A 19379-nucleotide genomic window follows, 5' to 3' on the forward strand; every position below is an offset into this window, starting at 1 on the left:
AAGGGATATTAAATTCAGACATCGCGGCATAGAGGCAACTCCTTTTAGTGCTGTCAAAAGTGGCTTTAAAGTCGACAAATAGGTGGTGAGTGTCGATCCTTTTCTCGCGGGTCTTTTCCAAGATTTGGCGTATTGTGAATACCTGGTCTATGGTGGATTTGCCAGGTCTAAAGCCACACTGATAAGGCCCAATCAGTTCATTGACGGTGGGCTTCAGTCTTTCACACAATACGCTCGATAAGACCTTGTAACCTATGCTTAGAAGGCTGATCCCGCGGTAGTTGGCGCGAATGGCGGGGTCACCTTTCTTGTGGATTGGGCAGAGCACACTTAAATTCCAGTCGTCGGGCATGCGTTCATCTGACCATATTCTGCACAAGAGTTGATGCATGCACCTTATCAACTCCTCGCCGCCGTACTTGAATAGCTCAGCTGGCAGGCTGTCAGCTCCAGCGGCTTTGTTGTTTTTCAGCCGCGTTATTGCTATACGTACCTCGTCATAGTCAGGCGGTGGAACGTCGACTCCGTCATCATCGACTGCGGGCTCGGGTTCTTCTCCACAACTTTCCGTGCTGCTACCATTAAGTAGGGCGGAAAAGTGTTCCCTCCATAATTTAAGCATGCTCTGGGCATCAGTTACTAGGTCGACATTATTGTTCTTACGGGAGTACGCCCCGGTCTTGAAAATTTTCGGGCATTCTTGCTGTCGGCCAGCATTTCAAGCTCTTCGCACTCACGTATTTCGGCCTCTCTCTTATTGCAGCAAATACGTCTCGCTTCCCTCTTCAGATCCCTATAGCGGTCCCGCAAAGCGCGCGTTGCGCCCGATCGCAGCGTGGCCCTGTAGGCGGCATCTGTTTTCTCTGCAGCTTCCTGGCACTCCTCATCGTACCAGTTGTTCCTTCGCGCTCGCTGAAATCTGCGGGAAATGTGGTTCCACTGCTCGCATATGTCGGTTTGTTGAAGAGTGCTCTCTGAGAGCAGGTGTGAGAGTCGAGTAGCGAAAGCGCTGGCTGTCTGTTGTGATNATCTGTTTTCTCTGCAGCTTCCTGGCACTCCTCATCGTACCAGTTGTTCCTTTGGGCTCGCTGAAATCCGACTACTTCTTCGGCGGCGGTACTTAGTGAGCGGGAAATGTGGTTCCACTGCTCGCATATGCCGGCTTGTTTAAGAGTGCTCTCTGAGAGCAGGTGTGTGAGTCGAGTAGCGAAAGCGCTGGCTGTCTGTTGTGATTGCAGCTTTTCGACGTTAAGCCGTCCTTGCATATTTGGGCTCACATTTTTTGCCGCACAGAGGTGCGTATCTTGGCTGCAACAAGATAGTGGCCCGAGTCGATGTTTGGGCCTCGGAGTGTGCGTACGTCTAAAACACTGGAAGCGTGCCTTCCGTTTATCACAAGATGACCGATTTAGTTTCCCGTTTTTCAATCCGTAGACAGCCACCTAGCTTGATGGATCTTTTTATGCTTGAACCTATTACTGCATACTACTATGTTTTGGGCCCCGGCGAAGTCGATCAGCCTCGGTCCGTTGTCGGACGTTTCGTCGTGGAGGCTGAATTTTCCGACGGTGGTTCCAAAGATCCCTTCCTTGCCCACTCTGGCATTGAAGTCGCTAAGCACGATTTTGATATCATGACGGGGCAGCGCTCGTACGTGCACTCCAAGCGCTCATAGAAGAAATCCTTGGATGCCTCATCCTTCTCTTCCGTCGGGGCATGGGCGCAGATGAGCGAGATGTTGAAGAATCTCGCTTTGACGCAGATTATGGCTACCGGGGTGAACGATAGTACTCGGCAACTGAGTCTCTCTCCCACCAAAAATCCAACACCGAATTTGCGCTCCTTTACATGGCAGCTGTAGTAGACGTCGCAAGGCCCCAGACATTGCTTGCCTTGCCCCGTCCAACGCATTTCTTGGATGGCGGTGATGTCAGCTTTTGTCCTTTCGAGGACATCAACCAGCCGGGCAGAGGCACCTTCCCCATTAAGGCTCCACTCGAATTGGTTACCGCATCTCGCACATGGATTGCTCACGTTGCCCAGAGTGCGCGAACGAGGACGCAAGAGTCGGGATTGAGTATAGCCATGCAACTGTAACTGCATACCCAGCGCAATGACTATACCCCATTGCACTCCAACGGCTTTACNCGAACGAGGACGCAAGAGTCGGGATTGAGTATAGCCATGCAACTGTAACTGCATACCCAGCGCAACGACTATACCCATTGCACTCCAGAAAAGCTTTCTTCACGCTATTAAAATAGTAAAACAGCGAATGCGTTCCAATTTTGGATAGTAAATGTCTTCTTCTTCGTGCCTGAAATAGCCCGGAATTCTTTTCCGGGCACAAATGTGCAAAGAGTCAAATTGCCATAACAGTTTTGTTTATTTTACATCCGAAAGCAATTTTTATAAAACACAAAAAACGAAAATACCGCCAAAGGCTTCAGAAAATGTAGGTATTTGCTATTTTTACTAGCCGTATAAGATAAATACACTTAAAATGAACGTTTTTCTTTCAGATGCTCTTAAATGAAAGCTCCGTAAATGTTTAATGTTTGTACTTTGTACTTTCCATATTTTGAAAATGAAATAAAGGATGTAAAATTAAAAAGTAGTGATTAAGCTAAATTGAAATTTCAATTGAATAAACTTTAACTGTTTTCCGCACTTGTCAAATCGCAAAAACATCAACATGGGAAACAGCTGATTTGTTGACTCCAGGCACGAAATGTGTTATTTTGTGTTCCCCACGTTCTGGGCACTTTTTGCACGTTTTGACACATGTTTGACAATTGTGAGAGAGTAACTTATTTTTACCCTCGAAATACCGAAACAGCTCGGAAAACGCGTGGAACAAAGCTAATAACGCCACCTTGAAAGAATTCGCCTTAAAATATCGGCAAATTCGCAACTTACGGTCTTCACGCTTAAAATTATCGGTTGCGTGACGAAGCAAGCGAGATCTATGTTAGCGTTAACGTCAAATTTTTATTTTGACCCATACCCGCTATTTTACTTTTTCAATAGGGGTCTTCATCAAAAGTGATAAACAGTTGATAAACTTGATAAAATGTAAATTTATCATTTTGATAAATGAACAGTCAAACTTTGTATGGAAACCTATTTAACCAAAGTTTATCACTTTATCCGACGATTTTGGTGGATAAACGTATAAATTTCAGTAAAATTCAACCTGACACTGCCAGGTGGTCGCTTTTGCTACCAAAACATAAAAAGCGAATTAACACAATCGACGAGGTAAGAATGAAACGTAACTTCTCAGATAAGTTAATAATAAACAATATTGTGCAATTATTTACCAAGGTGCGTTCATGAAGACCCCTAATATGTTGTATATCAAGACGTAGAGAACTAAAATATCTTTTGGAATTAAGGAATTAAAATTCATTTATGTTCTTTAAAGAAATTTAAACTTTTTTTATATTCGCAGATGAAGAACTTATTCGATGGGGCTGGCCAGAGGATGTTTGGTTCCATGTTCACAACTATTCTTCTGCTCATGTATACTTGAGGCTAAAAGAGGTAATTTTAAATACAAACAATTTTTGCTTAAAAGAAAATGTCCAAAGCGGGAATTGTATTTTATCTTCCAAATCGCACAAATCAAATACTTACATATATGGGCAAATCTAAAAAACAGGTAACCTTGGTGTTATTTAGCTTTATTTTCACTGTTGTAAACTAAATCCAGCTGGTTGCTTTTGGAATAATTCATTGACGTATACTTGAAGCCTAAAAAAAATGGATCAGTTTGCTGCATAACTTTTGAATTATAGGTGCTTAAATTAAAAAAAATAATGAAAAGAAATGAATTTTTATGTAATTTTTAAGAGTGGCACAATTAATTATGTCATAACTTTTGAAGCACACCATATTCTGATTTGAAATTAAATGGGCATTTAGCACTTATGTATGTGTTGACTTCATATGTAGTAGGTAAGAAAAGTGTGCCTTAAAAAATAACGAAATGGCAAGTAACGCAAAGTCTGTAACTCTACATTTCACAATTTTAAAAATTTTCCGTTTATCGCGTATAGATCTTGAAGCAATTAATTTTAAGAACTTTTTAAGTATGTATGTATTCTACAAACAATTACGAATAATTTGATACCTTAGCAAGAGGTGTGCTTTCAGAATAAACTAACTTTTAAAGATAAAATATTCTGCGATCTTGAGCCAAATTTTTATTCCAAAAACACCTTAATTGAAACGATCTAAATCTTTCTATAACTGCTAGTCCTTATAAAATTACATAAACCTGTAAAATGCTTCAAAAAATTTGTCTCTAGAAGTGTGTAAAAACCCTGATTTACTACTTTTAATGATGCTCCTTCTTGTAGTCGGAATATTTCGAGAGTGGTATCAAAGTAGCTTTTTTTCGACAAATGGTCTCATAAATAGTTGGTATTACTTAATTGGAGCCTTCTAAATTCAATGGCGTCTTCAGTTTTAGCGCAAAAACACATATCTGAGAAATCCGTTGTATTGGAGCTATATGTTAATGTGAACCTATTTCGATAATTTTAAGGAATAATTAAGGTAATATTAAAAAACTGTTATTTGCCTTATGCCTTATTATGCAAAATTTTAGTAAAATAACTTCAAAACTGAGGGAGTTATTTATAAAATAGTTAATATTTAATCAAATTTTCAAGTACCGTTATCTCGAAAACCGGAGCCAATCTGGTAAAACGGGGCATGCCAGTGAATTTAGAACGTCCCAATTAAGTGAGCTCAACTTTCAAATTCTTTGCTCAAAGTTTACAACTTGAACAGCGTAATTTTAACCCAGCTTATTCTTTTGTTTTCTATTTCATGTTTATTCCTCGTCTAACTTTTGAAGCACTTGATGAAAATGAATTACACTTATATTAATCGATTTATTAAGAGATTACGAAAAAAATGATATATAAAAAATAGGTGTGCTCACAAATTTAAAAATTCAAATTTTTTTTTTAAATGTACCTATATATCATTCATATAATTACTTGTCAATGGTCAAAGAATGAAAATGTAATGTCGCGTAAAATTGTTTACAAAAATCTCTTACAGGGTCAATCTGTAGACGATATTCCACAGGCTCTGATCAATGACGCTGCGCAGTTAGTAAAATATAACAGCATTCAAGGGAATAAAATTAACAATATAGAGGTCGTTTACACATTATGGTCCAACCTTAAGAAAACACCTGATATGGAGGTTGGTCAGATAGGATATTTTTGTGAAAAGGATGTGAAAAAAATCCGCGTTGAAAAACGAGTAAATGAAATTATCAATAGACTAAACAAATCGAAAACTGAAGATCATCCGGACCTACGACGGCAAAGAGAAGAACGCGACGCCGAAGAAAGAAGGAAAAACAAGCACAGTTTAAAAGCTCAACGAGAGAAGGAAGAGGAAGAAATGAAGCGTCAGAAGGCCGAAGCAGAGAGCCGTAGTTACGATAAATTATTTAAACCGGAAAGCATGACTACTAATTATGATGATGGAAATGACTCTGATGATTTTATGTAACAATAAAATTTTTAAATCTACATATGAAATTAAATATACATATATCGTCACCTGAAATGCAAAAAACGTAAAAAATATCGTTGAAATGCAAAAAGTCATAACTAGGGCATGGAAATCTATGCAAATATATGTTTTTCTTGGACATAGGTAAAGCGAAATAGATAAAGTATCTACGCGAATCATAAAATTATCTTAAAAATGGCATTCAAATGTTTTTGCATATTTTAGCCATAAATGCATATTTTTGCATATTTCGCATTTTTTGCACATTTTAGTACATATTTTGCAATATATTGGCTCTTGACGGAAAACTTTACAAATCTGCAAATCTGTGCATATTTCTCTAGTTGGTACTTTTACGGATATTTAATTTTGTGAATTGGTTAGTTTGCAGTTTTACACAAATAAAATACACGTAAAACTCTTATGACGAAGTACGGAGGTTGGTGTGAACGCGGCTATCATTTGTTTTCGATGTAGTGCGAAATCTATTGGGAAACATAAGTGTTGTTTTTTTATGTTTCAGGGCCACTCTGTAATCCATTAGAAGGCAATTTTTAGTAACAATTTTATTTCTGAGAAAATTTTGGAGAAAAATCAAGGATTTTAAAAAATAAAGGAAATTGTGTTTTACAAAATGAATATACAGCAAGCGAACTGGTCGCTTTTAAGCTAACTAAAGATTGAGCTGAATTATGTGATATAGTATTTTAAGACTGAATTTTTCTACATATATAAATCCGTGTATTGAAATGTACGTATTTGCTAAACGCAAAATTGAATGAAATAATTTTTGTACCTAACTTTATTTATCTTTAAAAACTTCAATAAACGTATGAGTCAACTGCAGGCTTATATAATGTTTTCTCTGCATTTTTTTAATTCACGATTTTTTTTTATTTTTCATGCATATTTTTAATTTTTTGTTGCATTTTTAAGCACATATTTCTTATTTTTTAGTGCATGAAAATTCATGCCCTAGTCATAACTAATAAGAAATTTGAAATTCATTTTTGGATTTATATGATGAATTTCATCGACTTACAACTCCCCTCATCATTTACGATTTTGTTACGTCTTTTTGCATTTCAGGTAACGATATGTAGATTAATTTGACTAATTTACGGGCAAATTCTGAAATTCACTTCCTAGTGAATTTCAGCCCCTGCCCATTTGAATTTAAAGCGAACTTGACTCAAATTCACTTGCAAGTGAATTGCAGAAACTGCAGGGCATTCGCACGAGGCGATTTTTCAGGCAACTTTTGCATTCAACTCACGCAGGGTTGCACGAAAAAAAATTGAATGGCTAAAAATATCAAAATATAAAAAATATCAAAATATTCGACATAAACGTCGTTTGCATTGTTGAACTTTGCATTCTACTTTTGGTTGAACGGCCTTTCAACTAATCGCTTACAACAAAGTTGATCGCCAGCCAACATTTAGCCATTCAACTTTTTTTTCGTGCAACCCTGCGTGGATTGTCATTCAAGTGCATTACCCTATCTCGAAAAACTTTTCAAACACGTCCTATTTCAGAATTTGGTTGAAGAACGCCCTATTTCACAATTCGTTTCAAAAACGCCCTATCTCAGCTGCCGATTTAAAAAAACCCTATATCAGCACATTTTCAATACAGTGCGATAGGGCATTTTTGAATCGAATTCTGAAATAGGGCGTTCTTCGACCAAATTCTGAAATAGAGTGTTTTTCAATAAAATTCTGAAATAGGGCGTTCTTGAAAAGTTTTTTGAGATAGGGCGTTTTCGAACTGGCTGCAGATAGGTCGATCTTCCACTCAGCAGTCGATATGCTATTTCACATCCCAGACTTTGCCTTGCATTGCCGCAAATGATAAACATCGCTCATCGCTACTTTAAACCCGCGACTATGTCCCCTTTCAGACACGTCAAGTCTTGCTTTCAAGTCTGCTCGTTCGTAGGCGAAGGAGGTGAGAAGAGAGGGGAAGAGTACAGATACCTCCGTACCGTCAATTCGTTTCATGTTTTCTTGTCTCTTTTGATCTTTTCGTTGCTTCCCATTTAAAGAACCAAGGACCTGAATTCAATTAAAGTTGACGCGTGTGCAAGCAAATAGAAAACACAAAAGATAATGCGAAAAAAATTGCTTTCAAGACTTGACGTGTCTGAAAGGGGACTATGTAGCAAAACAACAAAGTTTGGGCCCTGCCATACGGTCAGTGATATCATGATATTTAGATCGCGATCCATATTGATGGATCGCGCACAAATGCTACATTTTCAATATGGGTGTGTTCAGTAATGCGTCAAGCCAAAGCATCAGACGCATTTATTTCTAAACTATAATTGATGGAAATGTCCATTATGCGCAACCACGCTTAAATGCTTAATTGGAACTTTGTTACGTAAATAAGGCATTTACGTCAGTTATAGTTTAGAAGTAAAAGAGACTGATGTTTTGGCTTGATGCATTTCTCAACGTACCCTATTTATCGCGTCAGTGTTTTCATAATCTGTGTGCTGCACTCTTATTATATCGCAAGAAACAATTTTTATCTTATTTTCATAATTATTTTAAAATTTCCAATGCTAATTTAAATACTTCAATTTGCTTAGAAAGATTTTAAGCGTCGAGAGCGAAGGTAGAGCGAATATGTTTTCGATGTTCGCATTATGAGAGTAAAGGCCCATCCACATACAGTAAATAAATTAAAACAAAAGACATTAAATGAAATAATAAAACAAGTGTCCAAGGATTGGAACTCGGATCTCTCAAATCGCACCCTAGTGCTTTGTTCACTTGGCCATTGCGACTGTTGGGGTAGCGCGAGCAAAATGACATACATATATATTGTTTTCTTTGCGCCGGCTGATTTTGATGCATCGTAGATTTTCAGTGATAGCCCTAATTGTCAACATAAAAACTTTTGCCTGTGGAGACGCCACGTAATATAGAAATCTAATTTTGTGCAGAATATCGATGATCTGGCATCACTAAATTATCGAAGAATATTTTATAAAGCCGTCCATTTCTATCACGTTCCCTTCTTTTGTATTTGCAAGGCCAAGTTGATAGAATGGTGCGTTGGTGATCCAATTATATTTTCTCCATCGGTGTTATGTTGTTGAACAAAATATAACATTTATGTTCGATATTTTTGGTTATTTCAGGCGGCGCATAAATCTTTCAGGATTAAACAGAAACTTGCTAAGAAGCTCAAGCAGAACCGATCGGTTCCTCAGTGGATCCGTTTACGTACTGGAAACACCATTAGGTAAGGCGGATATAGCTTCTAACTTTTGAATTTTTTGTTAATATTATGTTTTAATATAATCTTATCCCTAGATACAATGCTAAGAGGCGTCACTGGAGACGCACAAAGTTGAAGCTTTAAACCTGTCGGGATCTTACGTTACTTGTCGATTTGGATTTACAATTAAACATTGATGCTTCAATAAATATACAAAGCAATTAAAATATTATCTTATAAAAGTTTCACGGTATTGTGCCAATAGTGAGTTTCTATTGGCTTCTGTGGATCCTGAACCAGTTTACCGAGTGTGTTCTGTGGATGTGGCAGTAATCAAATAATAATTCTAGCCATGCACGTCTGATATTCAATGTAGGCTTTCAACTAAACTTGGCTACTTCAGGTAGTCGCCACCTTGGTGCTCCAATGATTTTAAGAGGTGAAAAACAGTGGAAGGAAGGCCGAAGAGGCAGTAGTGATGTAATGAACTTGTACGAAAGTTATAGTGCGAGCGAAGATGAAGATGTATACGTTTGTGTTTTTAAATGCATCAAACCAAAGCATAAGTACCATTTCTAAACTACAAATGATGAAAATGCCTTATTTGCTCAACTAAGTTCCAATTCATCATTCAACAATCCATCCATCAATTCTAGTTTAGAAATAACAGACTGATGCTTTGACTTGATGCATTTCGGAACACAAGGTATGTTGTCAGTTGCAAACAATTCGTCTGGCACTTTTTTAAATTAATATTTTCGGAGGTAAGACTCGTTGAAGTTAGTTATTCATGCCTATTACGGATCTAATACCAGAGCTGGGTAAATGCAATTACATTACAATTACAATTACATTCCTCAGTAATTGTAATTTGGATTCAATTCCTTTAGTTCACAGCAAAGGAATCGATTACTTTTTCAAATCCTTGAAGTAATTTCAAATGGAATTGCTTTTTTCTTTAATTCCATTACAAGGAAATTCATATTGTAATTGGAATAAATTACGTGCTAGTAATGTAATTTCTTTAAATTCAATTCCTTTGAAAGGAATTGAAAATGTAATTTTTTTCCCCATTCCTTTGAAAGAAATGAAAATGTAATTGATTTTTTTTTCCAATTCCATTCCTCAAAGTAATTTAAAAAGTAATCGAATTTTTACTGTTGAATTGCAATAGCTTTGCTAAATTTCTTGGTTGCTAACTGCCTTGAATAAACAATTATATTATGGTACCCTTAATTCTACCCAAAATGGCGTGCCTTCTGGGGCCTTTGAAGTGCTCTTACTGGTATCCTGCGTTACAAATGAGGATAGAGTCCGCTTGAATTACGAGCCCTGTGGGACTGGAGATCCTACCTCCTAAGAGTTTTATAAACAAATTTCATTGCTATGGCTAAATTTTGATGATAACACTGTAACGACGCTAAAATTACACAAAAAACGCCGAGAGACGTAAAATTAATTTTAAGTAGTAGTTACGGATCTGTGTACCGTTTTTTTTAGATAAGGCCATTTAGCCAAGTTATTTTCATTTTAAGTTTTCATTGCGAATGAAAAAAATTCAAACTTTAACATGGTCATACGGTCATGTACGATATGGCTTATGGGTAACATTATTTCCTGCTAGTATTTCATACAAAAAATTATTGCACTTTCACTTAACCCTTGCAAACTTGTTTATTTATCCATCGATTTTCATCGGTAGTAGTGTTTTAAGCTGCAGAACAAGCAGATATTGGCTAGTCTATACTAATATATATTTTGAAAGGCGTTTTTTTATGTTCGCAAAGCTCGAGAAAGGCCGTACCAAATTTTTTTTAAATTTCGGAATCTACTGCAGACTTTCCAAGGATGGTTAGAGGGGAAAAAGAAGTTTCGATATAGAAAGGGGGCGTGGCACCTCCCATACAAACAGAATTTTTCAAACTGCATATATTTGTGGTACAGGACTAGAACTGGGTATGGTGATATATACATACATATATAAGACCAATTCCATACTAATGGAGAAAAATTTGCATGGTTGGAGAATGGGGCGTGGCACCTCCCATATAAACCGAACTTTTCATATTGCATATTTGTGGAAGTGTTCATGGTAGACTGTAAGCCTTTTAAAACTCTTTAGTTTGACACTCAATTTAACTGAGTTACAATTTCCAAACAGGTGGCAGCCCCCTCAAAAATATTTCCAACAATTGTCTTAAACCTCTTTAATTTGATACCCATATTGTACTATTTTATTTATTTTATCAATGTAATTTAATTAAATTTTCAAACACATGGCAACCCTCCTCAAACATATTTTCGGCAGTAAGCCTTCTTAAAACTCTTTAGTTTGACACCCACTTGGCAATATTTCACTTTTTTTAACAATTTGACTGAGTTTAAATTTTCAAATAGATGGCAACCCTCGTCAAAAATACTTCCACCAGTTATCTTTCTTAAACCTCTTTAACTCGATATCCATATTGTAATAATTCATTAATTTTATCAATATAATTGGGTTTAAAAATTTTAAAATAGGTGGCAACCCTCCAAATTTTTGCGATATCATTGGTCTTGGTGTTATACCGAATAATAAAAAAAATTATTCAAATCGGTTCAGCCGCTCTCGGGGGTTTTGATGACCGTGACATACGAACACAACATTTTTATATATATACATAGATATACATAGAAGATGTCCAATGTGTGCTTTCGATTTTAATCTTTGACTACAACAAAAATTCCACATTGTACATTCGTGTATGAACTTTCAGTTTCTATATTACTTTTACAATTCCTTTGAGTAATTGAAAAAACTAAAGTACTCTTGCAATTCCAGGTAATGGAATTGAAGAAAAAATCAATTACATTTTCAATTCCTTTCAAAGGAATTGGAAACAAAAATTGCATTACTAGCACGTAATTTATTCCAATTACAATATGAAATTCCTTGTAATGGAATTAAAGAAAAAAACAATTACATTTTAAATTACTTCAAGGAATTGCAAAAGTAATCGATTCCTTTGCTGTGGACTGTAGGAATTGATTCCTAATTACAATTCCTTGTAATCTGTAATTGGGAGTAATTAAATTCCTGAAGGAATCATTACGACCCAGCTCTGTCTAATACTTCACTCTCGCTTATTATGACAGTGAGAATCAGATAAGATCCGCGCGGATGGCATCCGTCGGATATCAAAATAGACATTGACTTGAGAATGATATCTTTATTACAGGTTGGATAGATTTGCGTATGATGTTTGGAGTTTGTTTAACATTGTTGAACCATTAGGCGGCAGTTCATGTAGAAATAAATCTGGCAGTTTCCGAGGCATCTGGAAAAAAAATTTATTGAAGTCAATAGACCTGCTGCCTATTCCTACAGGTTTTCTTTTTATCCGCGCAAACTCCTATTTGATAAAATGGTAGTGAAATTAGAAATGGGGGAAATTAGCATTTTCGCAAAGAAAAATTAAACTCGTGTTAGGCCATCAGCGGTATTTTTGCGCAAAACTCCTTCCCGCGGTGGTGACCTTCGGCCAAATTTACAAAAAAAGTGCATATTTCAAACCAAAATCTTTGTTTTAAATTAAAACGTTATCCTTCGGCTAGACGTATATGTTAAAATTGTTTGATTCGGGTGACGCGTTTGGACACGATAACTCAAAAGCATTGTACAAATAATTGAACCGTACCCGAATCGCCATGCACCAAGGCACATTAAACAGGTAGTATCAGTAGAGCAAAAACAACATTTGCGTGTATTTTGTTGTTGCTTCTGGTATCGAAAGTGTCAAAAACTGTTCTGAATTTTTTCTTCTAAATCAAAGCGTGCCATGTGAAATACAAAAAATTATAAAAAATAAAAANAGTTGGGCGAACGTTCCAAAAGCTGCTATTCAATCGCTTGTTTTGTATGGAAAAAGGATTCACATGCAAATGGATTTTAACAATTCAGAATTTTTGTGAGAAAAAATTTAAAATATTTGACATTTTCGAGACCAAATAATTTGAAAATAAATCAAATCAGCTGCTCTACTGATACTACCTGTTCAATGTACCTTGCCATGCACTTTTCTATAAAAAAATTTTATGAAATTAAACTGATCATACCTATGTGGATAATTCTTGTCACATCTGATGTGAATAATTCTTATCACAAATAGTAAGTCTCGTGCTTATATTTATGTATATATATTTTTTAGAAGCGCCACATCTTTATCAAAAAATTTCGGGAACCCAAAAATTGGAACTGTTACAAGTTGCAGGGCCTCATTTTAATTCGACCTCTTCCATGGAGAACGGTACATCGTTTAAAGGTTTAAAAATATTTTGTGTCAGCAAATTGTCATCAAACTTCATTAGATTCTATTAGGTACCAATTTTTGAGAATGGGCTACTAGGCCATATTGCCTCAAGGAAAGTTTTTTTAAGCTTCGTTGAGTAAGTTATGTTTACTTAGAGCATCAAATTTTTTTTTTTTTGGCTTTTTCAAGAAATAAATTTTGCTGCTAGTGAATCTGGTAGCATGATGCTGTCAAATCAGAAAAAGCAAAAACAAAACATGTAAGGCGAAGAAATCAGCTTTTTTAACAACACCTCCAAGGCGAATTTATGCAAGGTGGTATTCAAGGCGAGTTTATACATGTGTTTGTTGCAAATAAGGCGAATTCATATTACAACAAACACATCAGCTTGACATTATGCGCGTTCCTTATCTCCCAGAAATAGTCAGAAAAAGTCCGAAGTAGTCAGATTTAGTCCAAAAAGCGTTCCTTAACTCGGAAATGACAGCAAAAATGAGAGAGCAACAGTCAGTGAGAGCGACTCTCATCAGTCCGAAGTAGTCAGATTTAGTCAGAAGAATTTTTTCTGGCAAAATCCTGAAAAGTGTCAAACTCAACTGAATTTAAATTAACGGAAATTAAAGAATACGCAAAAAGTGAGAATAATCTAAAAAGTAAAAGAAATGAATTGAAATTGGAAGGAGGCAAAAAATAATTGATATAGCAAGTGTTTATTGTGCTTGTGCTTGTGTGAATGTGTTTTGTACATACATTTCTGTTCTTATTTGACGTTAGTTTTGTTGTTGCCATTCTTTGGACTAAAAATTTTGTTTTTTGCGTTCCTTTACTTTTCCTGTTACTCTCTTTTAGTGAGCGCATTTTGCTTACGCTCTGGCATTTTGACACTTTTCAGATTTTAGTCCAAAAAGATAAGGAATGAACCTATTAAGAAGTACCGCAGCGAAAATTAAATTCGCCATCAACACCACCTTGTATAAATTCGCCTTGTTCCCCTTGGTTTGTACTTTGACAGTTCCATATGTTTTCGTACGGAAAATATTGGAATAGACTTATTAAGATAAGATAATGACACTTAAATCGGTGAATCCGGGTTATTGTTTTTAACTATTTTATTAGTAAAGTTTTGCTATAAGTGAAGGAGTAAGGTAAATTTGGATACTCGCATTGATATTTGAGCTGTGATTAGATTATTTTGTGCTTATTCATGCAATGTGTCTTGAATCTTAATGTTACAGTTAAAGCTTTTGTGTTTAATTATTTTGGTGAATGTACGAATTTTAATGAATTTATGTAATTTGGTCCATATTTTTATCCAAATAACGTAAATGCTTATATTTTAATTAGTCTATTTGCGTTTGAAAACAACTTGGAATTTTTCCTACAGGCGACAACCTGCATCCTTTTAAATGCCTTAGATTCAACAATGCTATACAATCTCACACCACTGCCTTTGTTTAATTTACCCATATTTAGCCTGTTCCCATATTTCACGATTTGCAGGTTTTACGGGAACAGCTGTTTTCGGCTTTTGGACTAAATCCTGCAGAACCTGCAAATCGTAGATGTTTTGGGACGCACTAATTGTTTTCTTAAATTTTTTTACTTACTATAACTATGGGTATTTACACATACCTACATGTGTATGTATATCTCGGCTTCCCCAGGGTTCCTTGGTGTTATATGAAGTCTGCTCAAATATACCCGAACGACCCAAAATCACATGCATATCTCAGGCCAACAAGCACTGGTACTATCGCTGCCATCCAGGGATTAAACCCAGGTTCTACGGAGTGGTAGAACGCACCTCTAATCACTCGGCTACAGCGGCCAACCAAATTAAACCAGGAGTGAAGAGATTATATAACCGATTTTTCTACAGATTTTTTTCTTTATTATTTAATTTTGTTTAAGGTCACCTTTAATCTTTCAGTTAGTTTTGGTTCTTCTTGTATTTGTAAGTACGTATGTACATACATATATGTGAATGTATATATCGTTACCTCAGTGCAGTTTTCTCAGGTAGCTTTTAAATTTATCTGCCCTTCAAACACATTTTATTAGAAGGAAATATGTGTTTACTTGAGAGAACGGCCCTAAGTTTGAAAAGGCCCATTGTAATATAATCTCCAAATCCAGTAGAGTACGTGATATGTAAAGTTAAAAACCTGAAATTCATTTTATAAATCAAAAAGTGAATTTTGAATTTCAGCGATGATTTGTTACGTCTTTTTGAATTTCAGGTGACGATATCTACATATGTATAAATACATATCGTCACTTTAATTCAAAAAAGGCCCTAACCAACAATTTTTGTATTTTACAGGAGAAGCAAAAAACTTTATTAAAAGAGGATCAAACACGGGTAGGGCCTTTTAAAAAGAGGCATATAGCTCCGTTGTTTTTGCTGCTAACAGTTTAAAATGTTTACTGAATGTGTCTTTTAATACATCCTACCAAAATCTGTGAAAAACGCTGTTTCGAAAAAAGTGTTGGTTAGGGCCTTTGTGAATTAAGGTAACGATATATACAAAATCATTAAATTACTTAACACCTTCAATCAGTCGCAAAATGACTCCTCGGTCATGAGGATCGAACAATCGCGATTTGCATAAGAAAATAATATCGTTTGGGATTTAACACAAAACTCAAATTGAAATAATTATAAAAAGTGAAGTCGTTTCATTAAATCAACATTTTAATTTTGAATAAACTAAAGATAATAGCTACAGAATAAAATACACTCGTATTACGTTGATAAAAATAATAAAATGTTTGCAATTTATTAATATGTTAATTGCGTATCGTTGAAACTTTACTATCGTATGAACAAATGAACTGTGAAATGAAAAATTCTTAAGCATAACTGTTCATAGAAATGAAATGATGAAATATATTAAAGAAATAAATTTTATCTAAAATTGTATATAATTACTTTTTAAAAATTATAATCTGACGAATAATTAAACAATAATTTGGAGGAATCACCTGGCGATATGAGGACTTAGTTCCCTGCCATTTAAACACAAACAAATTTAATACAATTCGCTACATAATTTATAACTATTAAAATATAGGAATAGCTTGGTTACTTGTGGACCGTAAGATCTCCAACCAACAAATCACAAATCTTACATTTTAACAACGATTTAACATACATAAGATATAAATAATTTGAAGACGTAAGCACAGCAGAAACACGTGGTTCTGGCCCTCAGCGGTATTACCATACGTGTATTAGTGGAGCAACGTTGGACATACCTGAAGATTACTAATACAAGCTGGAATATAAAACACTAAGAGGAATAACCTGACTGTAGGGACTATTGGGTCCCTCGTCATTTTTTAGAGTCCACAAAAAAATAACGCCTTCAATAAAGCACCGTGTTTGAACTTCATAAATACCATTTACATATGTACATATGTACACATGTACATATTAAATTTTTTAATATTTTGCAAAGGAAAAATGATTATTAAGATAGGGACTTTTTTATATTAAGGTAGTTAGGTATGTATGTATGTATAGATACCACGTCTATCGGATAGAATTTGTTTATACAGATGTGCGGTGCTACAAATATATGTATGTATGTACCAGGGTTGTTGCGAATATTCGCATTCGCATTCGCAACCGCGGAGCTTCCGCATTAATTTCAACATTCGCATTCGCAAAATTACAGTTATTTTTTTACGAATTAAACTTGGCCAAATATTTTTTATTCGGAAATAAAAGTACTTTCCGGATAATAAACAAACCGTTATCCAAATTAAACAAGTTTGGTATCCAATGAAAGAGGACTTAAATAGCTTTAAAACTGAAGGGTCTAAAAGAGGAAAGGCACACATTGAAAAATATTTCAATAAAAAATGTTAATTAATTACCATAGAACAAACACTGGGTCAGGTATATATTTACATGAATTTCTTTAGTATTAAGTTATAAAAAAATATAAATTAAGGTGGTAACCTTCATTCGTTATTTCTGTTTAAAAGCTATTTCAGTCCTCTTTCATATGATAACAAATTTGTTTAATTAGGTTAAGCGGTTTCTTTATTATTCGGATAAGACGTTTATTTCGGAATAAAAAATATTAGGCCAAATTTAACTCGGAAAAAATAACTGTTATTTTCGGTCCCTGGAATATTGTGCAAGGGCACAGACGTATATCTAACCAGTCACAGAAGAAAGCATTAAAAATGAGTTGCAAAAACTAAAATCGAAAAACGCTGATGACGTGACAAATTCCGAAACAACCAAAAGAATGAAATGAAGAATTCTTTCGAAAAAACGGTGTTTAAAAAACGATTGTGCCATGATGCTAGATTGTGAAGATGAAAGTCAGGAGTATACATCCGACATTTGCAGCCCCGATGAAATTCTCAAAAAGTAATTATTGCACCGCAATAAAAATAAATAAATATATATATATATAAATAAAGTCCTCTCAACTGTTGCAGTGTCAATCGAAAAGAATTTACAATGTTGCCAAGTTTCATGTTTTTCAAGTTTGTCGCCTCAAGCGAGTAGTTATATAGTGGCGCAGGTTAGATTTACGACCTTTCAAAAAGTTTTTATTAAGTGCAATGTTCCAATTTTTNGATTATATAGTGGCGCAGGTTTGATTTACGACCTTTCAAAAAGTTTTTATTAAGTGCAATGTTCCAATTTTTAAATGAAACCCCCCTCCCCCAAACCGGTTCACTTTTCACTTTTGGTTTTCATGTACATATTTACTATGGGCGGAATACAAGTTTCTGGGTGATTTTTTTTTCGGGCAAAACTCAGGATAAGGCAGCTTATTAAAAATTAGTAACCTTTCCATTTTTTATTTACCTAAATCACCTAATTTACCCACCTAAATTATTTCTTAAAAATACATGACATCTTACTGGGGTCTTCAATCGAAACGACTTTAAACAAAATTATAATACCCTTGTGCATAAGTGCGTTCGGGTATAAATATTGTCCAGTTATGCACGCACATATTTGTCGCCTCCAGCAGCAAGTGTTCCCAGAGAGCAGTTGTAAGTTTCAGTCCATTTCGGACAACATTTCCGATATTTTTCATAATTTTTTATGTTCCATTTTTTTAAGGAAAACGGGCCGATTTCTTCTTTTTAATTTGTCTTTTTCTAAATGCTCTTGGAATATAAAATCAAGAAAATGTGTTATATAACATATAGATTTCCATAAAACATGTACTGATCTACTTTCTTGAATTTTTTTGTAATACCGTCACCAATTCCGCAGCTTCTAGGCTTGGTCCGATAATGATATAGCAATTGGCTATATTTTTTTCGAATTTTTAAATTAATGAAAAACAAATAAGTTTTGCCCAATTCAGCTCAGACTGTGTCAAATCAAATTCATTAATCAAAATGATAACGATACCATGTTGTAGAGGGAGAAATTATCTAAATTTTTGCATAGGTAATTACTACGCTACGACTAGTCCCTTTCGGGTAATCAATTGTTATCGTCTTCCTTTAAATTTGATCAAACACTTGAATACTCGTACGTGGCATATGAGTAATATTATTTTCTGCTCTTAACTCTTTCATATAAAAAAAATATTAAATTTCTCAATGGATTCCGCGAAAGTGATGCGTCGCGGCGTAATTCTTTCCATTACAATTTGGTAGAGAATTTCTTCCTTTACAATGTGGTATATTTATCTTTTTCATTAATGCGTTTGATTTGAAGCAGACAGAGTTCTTGTCGTTGAATTGGTTGATTTGATAGTTTTTAATTAAGTTAAAAATTCGAAAAAAGTGATCATTAATTTTTTTTTTATATTTCTCATATAAAAATGTAAGAGCACCGTTAATTTTTTCGTCATCCAATTATCATATCTGAACCAAATTACGGGACGACTCTTGAGGTACCATCTTTTCGATAAAAAAAGAATAATTGAAATCTGTTCACGTGGTCCAAAGTTATACGTTAGCATAAATAAAAAAATAAAAAATATTCCGACGAATTAATGTCCTCCTCATTTTTTGAAGTCGGTTAAAAATGTTTGAGTTCTTTGTTAACTCTATGTTAAAAAAAAAAATAAAAAATATTTATTTATTACACCGTGCGACAGTCAATTTTCTTCTTCTTCTTTTTTGGCGCTGTAACCGCCTAAGCGATTTTGGCCGAGTTCAGAAAGCACGCCAGTCGTTTCTCCTCTGTGCCAACTGACGCCAATTGGAAACGCCAAGTGAAGCCAAGTCCTTCTCCACCTGATCTTTCCATCGCAGTGGGGGCCTCCCTCTTCCTCTGCTACCACCAGCGGGTTCCGAGTTGAATACTTTCAGAGCTGGAGCGTCGGT

General features: G+C 35.2%; 3 protein-coding genes across 5 annotated transcripts in view; all 3 read left to right on the plus strand.

Moving 5' to 3' along the window:
- The window catches only part of LOC108354431 (coiled-coil domain-containing protein 25), a 19746-nt gene extending 13704 nt beyond the window's left edge, over positions 1-6042 (plus strand). Inside the window, exons 2-3 of the mRNA XM_017605622.1 lie at positions 3455-3546; positions 5077-6042. Coding sequence (XP_017461111.1) covers positions 3455-3546; positions 5077-5538 — 554 coding nt within the window. The 3' untranslated portion in view covers positions 5539-6042. The remainder of the gene's footprint in view (positions 1-3454; positions 3547-5076) is intronic.
- Positions 6043-8504: 2462 nt separating this feature from the next.
- On the plus strand, positions 8505-8999 carry LOC108354454 (60S ribosomal protein L39). Its single transcript, XM_017605642.1, has 3 exons — positions 8505-8601; positions 8693-8796; positions 8868-8999. The coding sequence occupies exons 1-3, from the start codon at positions 8599-8601 to the stop codon at positions 8914-8916; spliced, it is 156 nt and encodes a 51-aa protein (XP_017461131.1). The 5' UTR covers positions 8505-8598; the 3' UTR covers positions 8917-8999.
- A 460-nt stretch (positions 9000-9459) lies between these two features.
- Efr (ER GDP-fucose transporter) overlaps positions 9460-19379 on the plus strand; it is a 19956-nt gene continuing 10036 nt past the window's right edge. Inside the window, exon 1 of one of the 3 annotated variants that reach the window (XM_017605614.1) lies at positions 9460-9478. The gene's annotated coding sequence lies outside the window, so the exon portion shown is untranslated. Of the gene's footprint in view, positions 9479-14013; positions 14207-17429; positions 17449-19379 lie in introns of those variants that run through there. The other 2 variants (XM_017605602.1, XM_017605610.1) reach the window with 2 other exon arrangements.

Source organism: Rhagoletis zephyria, unplaced genomic scaffold, assembly GCF_001687245.7.
Source record: "Rhagoletis zephyria isolate East Lansing unplaced genomic scaffold, Rhagoletis_zephyria_1.1 Rzeph_scaffold_00154, whole genome shotgun sequence".
In the NCBI taxonomy this organism is placed as follows: Eukaryota; Metazoa; Arthropoda; class Insecta; order Diptera; family Tephritidae; genus Rhagoletis; species Rhagoletis zephyria.

Bases quoted from the DNA above. Each gene is read 5' to 3' on its own strand.
- LOC108354454 (XM_017605642.1), top strand. The intron at 8,797-8,867 runs GTAAGGCGGATA...TCTTATCCCTAG, and splicing joins CGTACTGGAAACACCATTAG to ATACAATGCTAAGAGGCGTC.